Raw genomic sequence first — 18,053 nt, 5'->3', positions numbered from 1 at the left:
CTTTCCCGGGTTTGCTCTCGCGTTCCCGGAACCACCCTGCAAACCGCAGGGAAGGAGACCTGCTTGTTCGGGGAACGCGAGAGCAAACCGCGGCGAAGCTGGTCTCCTTTCCCGGTTTGCTCTCGCGTTCCCGGAACCACCCAGCAAACCTCAGGGAAGGAGACCTGCTTGTTCGGGGAACGCGAGAGCAAACCGCGGCGAAGCTGGTCTCCTTTCCCGGTTTGCTCTCGCGTTCCCGGAACCACCCAGCAAACCTCAGGGAAGGAGACCTGCTTGCTCGGGGTTCGGGAAACGCGAGAGCAAACCGCGGCGAAGCTGGTCTCCTTTCCCGGGTTTGCTCTCGCGTTCCCGGAACCACCCTGCAAACCGCAGGGAAGGAGACCTGCTTGTTCGGGGAACGCGAGAGCAAACCGCGGTGAAGCTGGTCTCCTTTCCCGGTTTGCTCTCGCGTTCCCGGAACCACCCAGCAAACCTCAGGGAAGGAGACCTGCTTGCTCGGGGTTCGGGGAACGCGAGAGCAAACCGCGGCGAAGCTGGTCTCCTTTCCCGGTTTGCTCTCGCGTTCCCGGAACCACCCAGCAAACCTCAGGGAAGGAGACCTGTTTGCTCGGGGTTCGGGGAACGCGAGAGCAAACCGCGGCGAAGCTGGTCTCCTTTCCCGGTTTGCTCTCGCGTTCCCGGAACCACCCAGCAAACCTCAGGGAAGGAGACCTGCTTGCTCGGGGTTCGGGAAACGCGAGAGCAAACCGCGGCGAAGCTGGTCTCCTTTCCCGGGTTTGCTCTCGCGTTCCCGGAACCACCCTGCAAACCTCAGGGAAGGAGACCTGCTTGTTCGGGGAACGCGAGAGCAAACCGCGGCGAAGCTGGTCTCCTTTCCCGGTTTGCTCTCGCGTTCCCGGAACCACCCAGCAAACCTCAGGGAAGGAGACCTGCTTGTTCGGGGAACGCGAGAGCAAACCGCGGCGAAGCTGGTCTCCTTTCCCGGTTTGCTCTCGCGTTCCCGGAACCACCCAGCAAACCTCAGGGAAGGAGACCTGCTTGCTCGGGGTTCGGGGAACGCGAGAGCAAACCGCGGCGAAGCTGGTCTCCTTTCCCGGTTTGCTCTCGCGTTCCCGGAACCACCCAGCAAACCTCAGGGAAGGAGACCTGCTTGCTCGGGGTTCGGGGAACGCGAGAGCAAACCGGGGAAGGAGACCAGCTTGATTACCAGAGGCTTCCTCAGGTATGCTGGGATACCTGCTTATTCCACGGAGGTCAAGAAAAGCGCTGGTAAGTGTCTATATTTGATTACCAGCGCTGGATCACCAGCGCTGGATCCTCTACACCCGAGACAAAACGGGAGTACGGCCAGCGCTGCAAACAGGGAGTTGCAGCGCTGGTGGTGCCCTGCAGATGTGTACACCTCCTAAGTTGCAGCGCTGTAACTCCCTCACCAGCGCTGCAACTTTCTGATGTAGACAAGCCCTCAGAGTAAGATGGGACTAGAATCATGGAGCCATAGGGCTAAAAGGGACCAAAACAGTCATCTAGTCTGTCTGTAAAAACACTTGGATGTCAGTGTTTCTAGTGCCATCCATATTACTGTGTCCTGTTGTCCACTGCACGATTTCTGCAAGGCAAAATGGAGACTGTTTTCACCTGAAGTGGACTCAGGATGCTGCTGGTTTGTAAGCCTAGTACAGACAAGTAGACAATGCACCTGACACTACTGAGGTTGGATCTGAACAGACAAGGGAAATCAGGGATGCCTTGTGTGTTCACAGGGTGCTGTGTGTGAGAGGATGTGATTTTTAACATGCTAACGAATGGGGCACATTGCAGCTTATGTGCCACTGCTTTATTGTATGTAGGCATTAAGCTACTGCTATATTACGGATTTTGATTCTTCTGGATTTAATAAATCCTTTGGCTAGAATGTTGAGACTTATTCTTTTTGCAACCACAATAGTTTATTGAAAAATATTCATTCCAATTACACTGAAAAATCCTTGGTGTCCCAGCTGCCATCAAAAAACCAAATCAAACAAACAACCACACCAAAAGAGCAGAATAGGCAAACAGTCAGACAGAAGTGGCAAACTGTATAAGTTCAACCACTACGGTTATATTTCAGGCTAAGTAAGCCTTAGAAGACATTCATCTACCGGAGGTGCCAGAGGGATCTATTATTGTAGGCCAGCAAAGGAATACCATTCCTCTATGCAAAGGAGATTTTTCAGTGTCGGGTGACTGAACAGCATGTCTGTGAAAGGAATGGGCTAGTGAGCTACAGAGTTGGCTGTAATAAGTGAGCCCTGCCCTGGAATCTGACCAACCATATAGTTTTTGCTGCATGAAAAGTTTTCAAGCATGTACCAGCCAGGAGTGAGTGAAAATTCAGGCAAAAATCAGTAAGATGCTGAACTAGAGTGGAAATGCTTTATAGCTATGGAACAGGCCACCTTCTGCTGCCACTTCCACCCTGGACTATTTTGGACAGCATGCTACGAGTGGACAGGGACCCAGGTGACAAAATACAGCCACCGCAGCCATTAGGATGGGTAATCCAGACAGACCTGCACCAGTGCAGGCAGCGATGAAACTCAAAACAACATGCTGGTGTGACTGAGTTGCACACATAGCACTGTGTGGTGAAATATGCACCCACGCTTACTGAGATTATTACCCCTTTTCTAACAATAACCATATAACCAGTAAAAAGCTATCGCTAGCTGCTCATTTTAATTTTTTCCTTTCTTGACATCCATCATGGATCCCACATGGAATTGAGGTGTGGGTGGGGAAATGGCCGGGCTTGTGGTCTCAGTAAAATACAACTCCCTGCATGTAATTTTTCTCTATAATAATAATTGTATTGATCATAGCCTGGAAATCTCTCCCACTTGTTAGGTGTCACTTACCAGACTACAACTCTCGCTGCATTGTCACTTCCTCTCCTGACTGTTCCATCCCCATCCCCAAACAGTTACTGTGAATATGGGCCCAGGATGTCCCCTAATTGATCCAGTTCCATGACCTGGTGCAGATCTGATGCCAGCACCCTGCTGTGTTCGGGGTTTTGCTCCTGTGACTCTAGTGGTGACCCTTTCTCTGCCTCCAAGTTTCTAAGCATATCATCCGGGACTGTAGACTCAGTACTGGGGTTGGTTCCCAGCTGTTGGTTGAATTCCCTGTAATAAAAGTGGCCAGGGAGTTCCCTGACTGACCATTCCCATCCTTTGCTTTGCAGTAGATGATCTTGAGGTGCATGATTTACACTCAGCACTGGTCAGTGGTTTGGTTGAGCCCCAACTCTGTCAAGCTCTTGTGCTGGTTTTTGTTGCTTTTCCCAAAATCTTGGGCCTTGCGGTCCTCACACCATAGACGGACAAGAAACCTGGTATGGACTTCTCTCTACTTTTTGAACAAGCAAGGCTCAGCTGTGTTTGAAGTTGAGCAGTTTGCATGCAGTGAAGTAGAGCAGCTGCATTTGAACTAACAGGTTGCTTTCAGTGTATGGGGGGTGAGTGAGAAGTTGGATGGTAGAAGAACTGGAGCATACAGGCCCCAGGAATTGTGGGATCACATTGGTGGTTTATCAGAACACAAGCACTACAACACATGCTTTAGCTGTGTCCTCACTGCAAAGTGAGAAGGCTGGGACATGGGCTACAGCATGACACTTTTATCTGTGCCCCTGCATGAGCCAGCAAGCCTGTGTTCTGAGGCGGTAACAAGCATAGGTTAGAAGGCTCTGTGTGTGGATGGTAGGAAGGTTGGGTTTAAGCATGTATCAGAACCCATGTCTGCCCTATCATGTAGACATGCCCATGGCAGGAATAAGGTCTTGTCTGCATGGGGAAATTTACCAACATAAAAATACCAGTATAATTATATAGCTATAGGGCTTGTCGACATTACCTGCAGGATTGACGGGCAGCGATCCATCCAGTGGGGTTGATTTATCATGTCTAGTGCTCTCGTGTCGACTCCGGTACTCCACCGGAGCAAGAGGTGCAGGCAGAGTTGAAAGGGTAGCGTCAGCTGTCGACTCACTGCAGTGAAGACACCGTGGTGAGTAGGTCTAAGAACGTCGACTTCAGCTACGTTATTCACATAGTTGAAGTTGTGTAACTTAGGTCGATTTCCCCCCCTTTCCCACCCCGGTAGACCAGGCCATAGTTGTAGCAGTATAACTCCCTGTAGGAACACTTGTATTCCAGAATAAGGAGTACCTTTTTCCAATTTAGTTTATGCTGCTCTGAAACCGGTATAAGCTAAATTGGGAAAAGGCACTCCTTATTCTGGAATACACGTGTCCACATGAAGAGTTATACCAGTATAACTATCGCTGTATAATTATAATAGTATAGTGATGCTGGTAAATTTCCCTATGTAGACAAGTTCTCAGACCCCAAAATGTAGTATACAAGTGTCTGTTTGCAGCTGTATGGCGTCTCCATTCTCTCTTTTGTATTTGATCTGTCCTCATAAACTCTGTCAGTGATTAACAGCTTTGGCAGTCACAAAAGAGATTAAAAATTTTGTTCCCATTCCCAGGAGAACTCTAATATATTGGATGTTGCCTGTAAGCCATTTCATTCCCTGAGGTGTCCATGAAGGGCTTTGAATTATAACAATGAGCTGTGAAACCAAATAGCTCACTTATGGAAGGAAAAACAATATAATAGTTTAAAACCGAAGAAGTCCTTTTTCACTGAGGGCAGATCAGGATTCTCCTGGGACAGTATTGAAGTGATAAGTCAGTTGTTTACTGGAACTGTCATTCTGAAGGTTGAAATAAAGGGCGGGGTGGAGAACAGTCGTCCTAAAAGAATGAAATAAAGGATCTCTTGCTTGTGAGAAGACTTGAGTTGCTGTGAAAGTTTAGTCCATCTCTAGAAGTATAGTACCCTCATGAACTTAAAGGTTTCTAATTGATCTGGAAATATAGTGCAAGTTATAACGCCTAATATTTTTAAGGCTCAAAAAAGCGGTTAGTGAAATAAATTGACCTGTGAGAACTTTCAGACCAAAGAAATGAAACCTTTTAGAAATAGGTTTTGTGACTTCTGTTTCACCTTTCAGGCTGCTGCTCAGTTCATTGAGAAGACCCTAAAGAACCTAACAGTGAGCACAGACCCAGTAGCAGTGGTACACAGCACCGACCTTGTGGTTGAGGCCATTGTGGAGAACCTGCAAGTGAAAAATGATCTCTTCAAGAGACTGGACAAGTTTGCTCCAGAGTATGTATGATTAAAGTACAATGAACTAGAATCCGTCACCACTTGTCTCTTAGGTTGTTTTGAAATTTGTAGCTAATATCTTTTTCTTTAAATGACAGTTTTATGTCATTTTCTTAACTTCTACGCTTAAGCAAGCTTTTCTTAGGCTCCCTTTCACTCCAGACTATCACGTGATATGGAGTATTTGACATGGCAATTGCTGATTTTCTGAACACATGGCACGTGTAGTTACCCAATTTATTTTCAAATGTTATGCCTCATTCAAGGGATTTCGTGGTATGCATAGGCAGAAAATGAGTTCATCGCAAATTCCTTCTGTTCTGTGGATTTGTAGTATACTTTTCCATGTCATGTTAAGGATCTCTTTGTTTGAATTGTTCCAACAATATGTTTTTCAAGTCAAAGAGAAACGTTAGGCCTGGGCTTTTCTTTTTTTTGTAGCAGTGGTTTTAAGGTTTTGTTTATAACTTTTTAATACTGACAGTTGGTTAGCATGGCAGCCAGCAAACCAAAAGATGTAATTGTCCAACTTATTTCTTTGTAATATTTTACACACATTCCATCTTTCACCCCAATATTTGTCACAAATTTTATGCATATAGCACCAGTGCAATGCAGAATTCTTTCCCTCCCCCCATTAAAATAGGAATTGACTTCTAAGGGAAACAAAGGGCGCACAGTTCTCCAATCTGAGTTTGTGAGCAAAGATGAAAAAAATACAGAGAACCCAGTGAACTAATTAGAATGAATTATTTAACTAACCCCCCCCCCCTTTCAACTCTTCACACCAAAGAGGTTTAATCTTTATTGGTGCTATAGAAATGGAGATCTGACAGGCCCTGTCCTAAAATGGAAAATACTATCAATTACTTTGTCAGGCTGATAAATAATCAATCAAGGAGGCTGCAGAGGTGAGAATCATGATTCCAAACCCATTTTGTCATGTGCTTCTCAAAAACAGCTGCAGAAGTTCTGATCAGTAAAGGATTAGCAAAAGTCAGAGTTGCATTTAGGCAGCCTATATGCAGGACCAGCGCTAGAGTTTTTCGCGCCCTAGGCGCATGGCCATTTCGCCACCCCGCGTGCCGCTCCCGCGGCTCCGGTGGAGCTGCCGCAGCCATTTCTGCGGAGGGTCTGGAGCCACAGACCAACGGACCCTCTGCAGGCACGACTGCGGCAGCTCCACCGGAGCCGCCTGCCGCCCCCTCCCGGCAAAATGCCGCCCTCCCAAAATCCTGGCGCCCTAGGCGATTGCCTAGTTCGCCTCAATGGAAGTGCCGGCCCTGCCTATATGCTCTGAGATAAACATCACTCACATACAGTGGCTGGGATGGGTACCAGCACTCATACAAATACTATTGGTACCACTGAGCTGTAATCCTAACCCAAATATACCCACAGAATGGTAATTTAAAGTTCTCCTGACACAGCTATTGATAGGATTATTATACAAATTGTACTAAGTGCATACAATAAGTCAGTTCCAGTCTGTAGTATTTAAATCAAGTAGGGCTCAGGGAGAAGATGTGAGATTTCCTTGCATCTAGTGATGATGACTTCCTCCTTCCGCTCTTCCTAGGTACAGCTAACCATCCAGAGTGGGGTGACATTTTATTGTGTGGCTCACAAAGTTATATGTTCTATACAGTCCAGATTCCACCAACTGGCAAGTATGGGAGGGCAAGAAATTCCCCAGGGAGGAGACTTCCTTACAGAATCCCTCCTCCTTTAAAAAGCTTTATCCCTTTCCTGCTCCTCTGCAAATTATTCAGTTCAGGCTATGGAGACGTGTTTGTATTTGGGGAAGATTGTCTACCTGGATAAGTACCCAGGATCAAATAATTTTGTTTGTATTATAAAGATAGCATAATAGTTGTAATGAAGGTATAGAGTGGGCTCTAAATTCAGGAAATGCGCTAAGTGGTTGAGGCACTCTGTGTAAAAAAAATAGAATTAATATGTTAGCACAGTATTTACTAACTGCTCTCATTCTTTGCACCAGCAGTGGTGTCTGCGTATTATATGTTTAAACATTACGTAGTGTGGGATGCCTAGCTCTCTCTACTGAGATTTAAGGTAGTGATCTATGACTTCTCACGTGGAGAAAATGAATGGTAAGACGAAAGCAAACATATCTCTCTGATGGGTCACTAAATGTATATCTGTAAATGTTGACAACTACTGCATTTTCCTACTGTGTATTTTGATTGATATTAGGCTTTTATTTTCATTATGGGGGAGGGGGGGCCATGAAGGAAAGAGAGAAGATCCTCCTGCTGCCATGCCTTCTTCAAATTGGCACAGAAATCGAAGAATGGTGGTGGTAGAGAATTATGTTACTTCTAAGTGTCTTTTCCCCACTGGCTCAACAAAGTGATAGGATTGTAGCCAAAAAGAGTTCTAATATATTCCCTACCCTAGAATGAAAAATTTTGCTTTTATGTTTATTTCTCTTCATCTTCCTGTGCCTTCCCCATTGCTTGGAATAATTTTGAGTCCCTGTTTCCTGTATGTGCACATACCCACAGAAGAGCTGCTAGTGGAAAGGAGACAGGTTCCTAAGTTGCTTTCTTTTTTTTCTCCCTCCATTAACTACCCATAAGCCTAATTGGTTTAAGAGCTGATGAGATGGATTTGGATGGATTTAAGAGCGAATGAGGTTTGGGGTTAGCTGACTCCTTTCCCTTTCTTCTTGCAGGTCATGTATCTTGCTGTATGCCAAGTTAAAGGTTGGGTCTTTCCTTGTAACCCAAACCACTGGCAGTGGCAAAACTGGGCAGGGTCAGAGCTGAGACTCCTGCTCAGCAAATGTAGTGGCAGCTCCTTGTGGCGGCACTCTGAGCTGTGCAGTGTTGGAGGGTGTGCCAGGTGTGATCTCCTACTGCTTTTCCCACAGAGCTCCAGCCTGCTAGTAATTAGCCAAAGCACTGAGCAGCATCAGCCTTGCATGGAGATAGCAGCCTATTCTCCCTTATCAGAAGAATCCTTGAACTGTGGAAGCTATTGAAAATATACCTAATCCCTGTGACAGTGCAGCAATATTTAAAACCCTGACTGATCCAGTCACAATTTTTCTCTTTGGCAAGGGGTGGTACAGACCTTCCTCTCCAAAAATATCTAGCTTGCTGAGGTTGAAGTGAAGACCAAGTATTGCGTAGGTCGGTTTGAGCTAGAACTGAAAACTTATTTCACATAAGTAAGCTCAAGTAGCATTTCAGCTTATTGTTCAGAAAACTGTTTGAGTTGACTTAAAATAAGTTACTTATTGTACTTTCCTGCCCTTACTGCCGTTTAGTATGCAGAAGCAGTTATACGTCTGTATTCTACACAGTAAACTTAGTTAACTTTATCGCTATGATTGCTACAAGAAATATAACCCTTGTGCAGAACACATAATGAGCCCCAGCCTATTTCCTTCCTCCTCCACTCTCATCCCTATCTTAAAGAAATGAGATGGAAAAAACCCCAAATTCCTCTGTGTGGAGGGCAAAGTTTTCTACATTGTTTCTTGTGTCCAGACTCCTTGGAAAATCTTTGTGCCAGGTGAATTGTTTTCTACTGTTGAAGGCTTAGGGTTCACAGGAGGGGAGCCTGCTGCTGTGAACCTTCTCAGAAACTTGTAGAAGTAAACTGGCTTATAGCTCAGCCAAGTTAGTGAGCTTTAAGCAGATTTGCTTCTACAATCATAAGTCTTTAAGGAGCTCAAATAAGGTGGGGCTGCCTCTATCTTCCTGTGGTGATGCTAAGCTTCATTAAGCTACCTGGCAGCCCCACGCAGTTCACTACTTTGTGGAGTTGCTGAACTCTGTTGCGGTGCGGGGGAAGGAGTCAGCCTTGCCAACTCTCCATTTGTATAGCTTAATACTTTTGCAGAGGAATGAAAGCTGCATGGGGCAAACAGGTAGTTTGTGGGAATTTAGCATCCCCAGAGAGCACTGGGGAATGGGGGTAGCTATTGTCCCTGCTGACTGCATGAAATTTTATGCTTGTAGATACAAATTGACTTAAACTAAGCCAGTTAAGTGCTTTAACAGTACAGAAGTTTTATACAAGTACAACTCAAAGCACTAAATCTGCACCCAGCAAGCTGAAGGGGCTCTGGCTGCAGCTGTCACCCATGGTTTCTATTTCAGCCTAGGTGAATCATGCCACTGATTTGTATGCATAGCACTCTGCATTCTTATGCCACCTTCCATCTGAGGATTTGCTGGCACTTTACAGACATTAATGAATTTACCCTCACAGCAGCACTGTGTTACAGGGAAATAGAGAAGTGTAATTACTTCCTCAAGCTTTGCCTAATTGTGTTGGCAGGTTATCTTGTTTTCAGTATTACATTTGAGAATCCTCTTACTATTTGGAAATGTATTTATGATGCCTCCTCTTCATAAGTAATCAGTGACCCTGGGTAATGTCTCTAGGTTTGATTTTCAGCATAGTGATATGGATGGGTTCCCCTCCTTATGCACTGCGTGTCCTACTGTCATTGACTCAGTTTCTGTCCTGCTCTAAATAGACCAGTGTAGGATTTTCATGTCACTTCCTGCATCCATTATTATGTGTGCATTTAATTTATGTTGCTGCTACTTTAGACAGGAGTATCAGTCATCGGATAGTGAGAATTCTTCATTATTTCTTTTCCGGAGAGCCCCCTGCCTTTTCTGTCTGCCTCCCTAACTGTAGACTGCCAATTTCTGTGCAGTGGGCATTGCATATCATTTCTGTTGATCCAGGTTTTATCTTTCTGTTAAGGCACCAACCTCAGCCGGGAGTTGGCTAGTGTCTGGATTGTGGTTTGTATTCTGAAATTGTGTTACAAAACTGGCCAGAAGGAGGAATTCTTTCATCCACAACTTCAGCATTTTTAAAAACGGAGCTGGACAGTGTGGGTAACTTCACTGGAAGGCTATATTTTTTCTCGTCTTTTGAGTTTTGAGATTCTGTATAATTCTTCTTCAGATCCACTAGGTGGCACTGCAGGCAAGCACACCTGATGCCAAAATCTTTCTTTAGGGGTTTGTCAGTATTTCCATTTACTAAATGCAATTTTCAAAGGTTGTAAAACTTTGCTCTAGGCTGGAACTTTGACTAGGAGGTCCAAGTCATGGAGGCGCTTATCCTCTATCTAAATTTGGTTTAAACAAGTTTATTGGTTTAAATAGATAATGTGGGCAAGGCACTCTCAGATACAGTTTGGAAAAAATCCTCATTAAAGCTAGATTATATGTATAGAACAATGCAAAGCTTTAATTTAACAGTAAGGTTCCGATTTTTACCCACAGAAGTGGGCATTTCAGAGATTAGAAGCTTAACTGCAAAATTCGGATCCTGCAACCGTTAGTTTGTGAGAAGGAATCTTCTCTGTTAGGTTTGTTTAAGTATTTGAGACTTCTGGATGGAAGTTCATTGGAAGCAATGGTGAACATTCTGAATAGGGTGGGTCATGAATTGTTGTTGTCCTTCGTATTCTTTGACCTTTGGGAATCTTAACTACTGATATCAGAATTGCGGGTGAAAAACATTCTTTCAGTGCCCTACCCCAGAATAATCTAAGGGCTTGTCTACACAGTGCATTAGTCTGCCTAGAGAGGTGTAAATGCTAATGTACACTAGCGTGTTGCATACTAACTGGCCTATGCGGACCCTGCTGGCACTCACTAAAAGTTCCCTAGTGCGCGTTAATGTGCACTAGCATGGTGCACTCCTTACACTAGAATTTACATCCCACCGCTGTGGACTAGTGCATTGTGTGGACAAGCCCTAAGGCTTGTTTTGTGGTGCTGTTGCCAGGGAGAAGTGATTAAAGGATAGCTGGGGAGATATGTAGGTAAGATTTTTAGAGATGCTTTTGTGATTGTCAGACAAATTCAGATATTGTACATGAAATAAAAATACAGCGGCTTTCACAGTCTCTTTTTACATAACAATTGTTTTTCTAACCCCTCAAGATCTGTGATGCTCTCCTGACTCAAAGAAGAAACAGTTTCTCCAAAGCTTTTTCCTGTCCCAGAACATAGTTATAGCTAAGTGAACTATGGTACATAACATTTGACTGACTCCAGGGGATGTTTTTCTGGGAGGGAGTCTGTTTAGAACAGGCAACTGGAAGTAAGGACTTCATTCCTGACTTTACCACTGACTTGTGTGACCTAGAGCAAGTCACTTAATTTTTCTCTTCCTCAGTTTCCCCATCAGTAAAATAAACCTTATCTATCTAACAGGTGTTGTGAAGCTTAATAATTGAAAAATGCTCTGAAATCTCATTAACAGAAGGTAATATATGAATTTAAATTTAAGAACTGATTTATGCCAATGGATGGATTTCCTTCCCTTGCCATTATAAATCTTCAAAAAACACCCCACCAACCACATATCTGGATATAGTCCTGTCTACTGAATGACTGTGCTTTGTGCAGCAATTCTTGTTTCTTTGTGGCATCTCTGTTTTCCTGTTCTACTTTCCCTTTTGCAATATATCTGCTGTCTAGATCTGTCAGTGTATACCAAGGGTAGGTAACCTATAGCACAGGGGCCAAAGGCGGTACACGAGCTGATTTTCAGTGGCACTCGCACTGCCCGTGTCCTGGCCATGATCTGGGGGGCTCTGCATTTTAATTTAATTTTAAATGAAGCTTCTGAAGCATTTAAAAAAACCTTATTTACTTTACATACAACAATAGTTTAGTTATATATTATAGACTTACAGAAAGAGACCTAAAAATGTTAAAATGTATTACTGACATGTGAAACCTTAAATTAGAGTGAATAAATGAAGACTTGGCACACTGCTTCTGAAAGGTTGCCGACCCCTGGTATATACTGTAAAAAGATTATTGGCAAAAATTTTCAAAAGCTAGGCTCCTAGATCTGAATTTTCCTGAAATAAGAGATTTGTGATGAGGACTACAAAACTTCTGTACTTTTAATGGAAAAAAACACTTTTCTTGATCCAGTGAGGTGACCTATATAGTCTTCTTGGAGTTAAGACTTCATACAACTTTCAGAGACAAGCTTAACTATTGGTCATTGTGGTGCTATTTTAGTTGTATGCTGTGGGAAGCAGTGAAGGGTAGTGTCAGCTATGTGTGATGGGGTACTTTTAAAAACACTTGGCCTACAGTAGGCTAGCTGAAAAAAAAAGACACTCCTGATTAGCCACTGAATGCCCATAGCAAGTCTGTTGATCTTTAGGGCACAGACCTTATTCACAAAGATAGCTGTCATTTATACAATCCTCACTTCCTTTCCCCACAGAAACACAATATTTGCGAGCAACACTTCGTCTTTGCAAATAACAGACATAGCCAACTCCACCACCAGGCAGGACCGCTTTGGTGGCCTCCATTTCTTTAACCCAGTGCCTGTGATGAAGCTTGTGGAGGTAAGTGTTTGATAGTATTCTGATGATAAATATTATAACATGGCAATATACTTGTACTTCAGTGAGAGTTCATTAAAGTCATAGGATGTATCCCAGCATGCAGCCCTCCATACCAGGAGGAGTTACTTTTAGAGATAAGAAGGTGAAATGACCTCCATTCCAAGAAAGAGAGATGGACTGAATAGTCCTCTTTCATTTCTGACTCTTAAGACTCTCTGGTTGATCCATCTCCATGTCCAATCAGCTTCTGGCCTCTCCGCTGAGATTCCCAACAAGAGCATCAGTTTTGATGATGATTTCAGTCACATGGACAACTATCTGATAAGAACTTTTTGTGTTTTAAGTCATCAGCAACGAGTAGAGGAATTTTGGTTCCTACGAGCCCAGACTGGATATGAACTGATGTTAAAAGAGGTGAAAGACCCCATGTTCTGTTGCCAGTCCACTGAGTCATTAATTCCTTTATTGTGAATGTTTCAGAACGTTCTAATCTAATCTTCAGGATCTTTGAAACAATATATATTCTTATGCTTCTGCAATATTTCAGGCAAAGTGTGTGGAGATTTTGAAATATTTGTTTTTAATTCCAGGTTTGAATCTTTATATTTCTTAGTTGTATTAAGGTACGAAAAATACAATTATTTTAAAGCTACTTCACTGTTCATCTAAAGGCACATGTGCCTGGTGCCTATCTTTTTAATAGATTATAAAATATGTATTTATCTTGCTACTTAGAGTAGAATAATAAATGCATCCCCTGTGGAAGTGTACAGGAGCACATGAAGTCCGTCCCACCATAACAACACTACTATAATCCTTGCACAATTTATCCCCCTCACCGAAAAATAATGACCAGCATGACTATTTTTTCTAACCTCTGATGCCTATTCAGTGGGAATAGGGGTGAGCCATAACCCCAGATCTGAAGCACTTACCATAATTCCCCCACACTTGGGAGGGAGGGGGAAGGGGAAGGGAGTTTGAATTTCACAGCTGTATCTATCTTTTAAATAGGTCAAACCAAAAACTGCAGAGACAAACACCAATGAACTTTTGGGTATGTCTGAAAGTGAACTTTGGGCCCATCTCTGCTACACAGCAAGATTTCCTCCTCCCCACACCCTAAAGTGCTGTGCTTTTTTTTTCTCTCTTTTTTTTCCCCCCTTTCCCCCAACATATGAATAATTCTAGAGTTTCCTCAGTAACAGCATTCACCTATGTTGTGCCATCTGTTATAACGTCCTAGTTTCTGAGGCTTATTTTTTTGTAATAATTTTCTGGATGAAATCTTCCATGCCTTATCTCATTCCTAAAATACATGATATTTCAAGAAAATTTGAACAAAATCTACCCATCTTTTGAGTTCTGAAAATGTGAAATGATGCACATTTTCTGCTGTAAAAATATTTCTCTCTCTCGAGGCATGAATCATATGGCAGATCTTTGCAGGCTGAAATTTTCCACCTCCGTAGTGAATACTGAGGACTAATCTTCAGGACAGCTTACAAAGTGGTGTATACAGGACTGTGAAACAGTAGCTTTGTATCATCACTGGAGCTGGTCAAAACTCAGAATTTCCATTCCATGGGGAAACTCTGACAATGAGAAAATATTTTCCCACAGAAAAGAAATTCTAAAAAATTTCATTTTGGAAAACTCAGGATGTTTCTGTTCAACTTTTTTGTCCAAAATGAAACCGAGCAGCTAGCAACTCTTGGCTCCAAGGGACCCGGAGGGCTGCCTGGGGAATCCCCTGCTGTAGAGTGGGGAGTCAAAAGTCCAGAGAGCCCTGGTTCGAGCTGAGGCTGTCATGGTCCTGTCTCCAGAGCAGAGACTCTGGAAGCCCTGGCGTCTGTGACTGAGGCAATCTGTATGGCACAGCTGCCCCAGAGCTGCAGGCCCTGGAAACCCAGGCTTCCCAGCAGCTTCTCAAGGTAGCTGGTAGAACACCAGGCATGAAGCCGGTTGGTTTCCATCAGAACTCTTGGAGTGCACTGGCAGAAGTTTGTCAAACTGAAATGAATGAACGTTTTGGTTTGAAGAATCAGCATTTTCCAATGAAAAACCGTTTTGTTTTAAAATTCCCAATCAGCTATAATTGTCACTGGCCTGATCCTGCAGAGGGTGTTGGCACTGGGACTTTATATATGCATAAATATCTGTCTGAGTTCTCTTTTTGTAGGGTTGAAACCAATGTTAAAAACAGAAATAGACATATTAGTTTTTCCTTTTATCTAGAGGCTCTTTCAATTTCAGGCTGTCCTGCAGCATCATAGTTTTTGGGTTGGCAAACACTGCAGACCAGTGTTCAGTAGGTAGAATAGGGGTTTCAGATGGAAATAAAGAAAAAACGTAGAAATATGTGTTTTATCATTACAACAGTGAGATTAGTTTAGAGAGACATTGTACAATAATACAGTCATCAGACCTCTCTAACAGGAGGTTACCTTATTACATGGTGAGCATCTTTACATTACACATGACGTCATCTCCAATGATTTTATAAAATTGAGTGAAAACTCTGACTACACATATTTAACAAATCAGGCATGGCTACAAATGTTAACATTCAAAAAAATTGGACAGGTATGTTGGGGGGTTTTGCCGGTGAAATGTTCTCTGTCTCAACATTGAGTAAGTGGTAACCAAATATGTAGAAACATTTCAGTTATGAAGCTTATTTTTATGAAACCTCAATTTGGGGCCTAATTCCATGTGACATTAAACATTTATGTAAAGAAATACAAGGTCAGATTCCTATAGTAACAATCATTCATTCATATTGCACATATAGAGTATTTTAGATTACTAGTTTTGCTATTAAATGTTTGACAGAGACCTGTCTACCCACAGTTTTGCACCAATGTGAACACTTCATTTTTGGTTAAGAATGACTTATTTCAGTTTAGCTTAAACATGTTCCCAACTTAAGTTGAACTGGAATAAGCTTTATTTAAATTGAAATAAAAACATCCACATGGCCTTTTGAACTGGCTTAACTAAATCTGTTTAAAATCACACTTTATATTAATCATGGGCATCTTTGTGTATAGACAGGTCTTAATATATAGTGGGCCAGATCCTACCTTCCAGTATGAGCATTCACCTCTAAGTAACAAATGGTTTTAAGGGCAAAACTGAGTCTTGTTACAGTGTGAGCAAGTTAAGAGTTCTATTTAATATTTTATTATAGATAATCCCTTCTAAAGGACTTTAGTGCTTTTTCAAATCATATCTTTATAGCAGTGCTGAATGCAATGAACTGTAGGATCAGATTGCACTCAAATTCTGTGGTGATGAATACATGAGAATCTGCCTAGATACATAGTCCTCTGCTGTGTAGTACCTTGCATAATAGTGGAAGAATTGCACATTTTGGCCCTACTCTTTCCAAAAGTGCCATGCCTGTTTAGAGAAAATGAACCTATATGTCTTTTAAGGCCCTGTCTGAAAAACTCGATATGGTAACCGAAATGGCACTGAGTTTTTTTCTTTGAGAATGACAAAGGTCAGAATAGGTGAAGTCCACTTGCATTGTATTACCTAAAAGTGGAGGTCTGGAAGAAGGCAAACATATTTGAGGAGGAAAGAGATTCAGAACAGAATTGCAGGAAAAGTGATTCTTTTGATTATACATCTGGAGAGAACGTACCTGTGCCACTGCAGCAGGCTTCAGTATCGATTTGAAATGTTCTAGTGTATTTAAATTTTATATAGATTTTTTCAGTGAGACGTGCATTTTGATCCTGTGACACTTCAGCATTTGCTTTAAGGATTAACATTTTGAACTCTGGACAGTCTAGCCACGTGGCTAACTAAAACTACACTGTTAAGATGCTGTGATGCTGAGGTCAAATCTGTCACAAATTCCTTTGAAGATTGTCTAAAGGTCACTTCTTCTTCGAGTGATTGCTCATATCCATTCCAGTTAGGTGTGTGCGCCGCGCGTGCACATTCGTCGGAAAACTTTTACCCTAGCAACTCGGTGGGCCGGCAGGTCGCCCCCTAGAGTGGCGCCATCATGGCGCTTGATATATATCCCTGCCGGCCCACCCGCTCCTCAGTTCCTTCTTACCGCCCGTGTCGGTTGTTGGAACAGTGGAGCGCGGCTTAGCTGACCTCCACTTCCCTAGCTACTCGTAGTTCTCGTATATAGTTATACAGTTATAATTCCTTTATATATATATTTGTATAGTTATACGTTTTTTCTCTGCTAACATAGTTAGATTGATAATTGTTAGCGGGGTTCAGGAAGTAGCCCCTTCCATGAACTCGGTGCCGGAGCCCATGCACGGCTCACCGGGTTTTAAAATGGGCTCGGCCTGCCAGAAGCCGATGCCGAAGGGAGATCCACACGACTCCTGTTTGAAGTGCCTCAGGGAATCACTTGACAGCTAAGTACCCCATTTGCAAGGCTTTTAAGCCGAGAACAAAAAGGAGCGGGACTTTCACTTACCCCTCCACCTTGGGCGCCGAGCGATGATCAAGCGGCTGGCAGAAGCGCCTCCTCGGCACCGGACTCCGCCGGTACTGCCAAGGCCTTTCGGCACCGGCCGTCGCCAGCACCGAAGTCGACTCGGCACCGCTCCCTTCCTCCGAGGTTGAGAGAGCCTACAATTCCTGCTGGTGCCTGACGGCTCCCCGGCACACGCCGTGGTAGAGCCCCCTGCTCCTGCTGCTTCCGTGCCACCTGCATTGCAGCCAGAGAGCTCGCCTAAGTCGGATGGCCCGGCACCGACACCTGCAGAGGCACCGATGACATCGGCACCGTCGATTCCAGTCCCCCAGGGCCATTGGATCCGGTGCCTAACAGCTCCCCGGCACGCGCCGTGGTAGAGCTTACTGCTCCTGCTGCTTCCGTGCCGACTGCACCGCAGCCAGAGAGCTCGTCTAAGTCGGATCGCCCGGCACCGACACCTGCTGAGGCACCAACGACGTCGGCACCGTCGATCCCGGTCGCACAAGGGCCGTAGAATCCGGTGCCTGACGGCTCCCCGGCACGCGCCGTGGTTGAGCTTCTGCTCCTGCTGCTTCCGTGCCAACGGCACCGCAGCCAGAGAGCTCATCTAGTCGGATCGCCTGGCACCAGCACCTGCTGCGGCACCGACGACGTCGGCACCGTCGATCCCGGTCCCACAAGGGCCGTAGAATCCGGTGCCTGACGGCTCCCCGGCACGTGCCGTGGTTGAGCTTCTGCTCCTGCTGCTTCCGTGCCAACGGCACCGCAGCCAGAGAGCTCGTCTAGTCGGATCGCCTGGCACCAGCACCTGCTGCGGCACCGACGACGTCAGCACCGTCGATCCCGGTCCCTCAAGGGCCATAGAATCCGGTGCCTGACGGCTCCCCGGCACGCGCCGTGGTTGAGCTATTGCTCCTGCTGCTTCCGTGCCAACGGCACCGCAGCCAGAGAGCTCGTCTCAGTCGGATCGCCCCGCACCGACACTTGC

General features: G+C 44.4%; 1 protein-coding gene across 1 annotated transcript in view; it reads left to right on the top strand.

Moving 5' to 3' along the window:
• HADH (hydroxyacyl-CoA dehydrogenase) overlaps nucleotides 1–18,053 on the top strand; it is a 42,146-nt gene that overhangs the window by 8,146 nt on the left and 15,947 nt on the right. The window contains exons 3-4 of the mRNA XM_050944557.1: nucleotides 5,068–5,225; nucleotides 12,480–12,606. Of these exons, the coding sequence (XP_050800514.1) occupies nucleotides 5,068–5,225; nucleotides 12,480–12,606 (285 nt within the window). The remainder of the gene's footprint in view (nucleotides 1–5,067; nucleotides 5,226–12,479; nucleotides 12,607–18,053) is intronic.

The sequence above is a fragment of the Gopherus flavomarginatus genome, chromosome 3 (assembly GCF_025201925.1).
Source record: "Gopherus flavomarginatus isolate rGopFla2 chromosome 3, rGopFla2.mat.asm, whole genome shotgun sequence".
In the NCBI taxonomy this organism is placed as follows: domain Eukaryota; kingdom Metazoa; phylum Chordata; order Testudines; family Testudinidae; genus Gopherus; species Gopherus flavomarginatus.
Note: the sequence above shows the minus strand (reverse complement) of the source record. Positions and strands in the feature narration are given on the sequence as shown.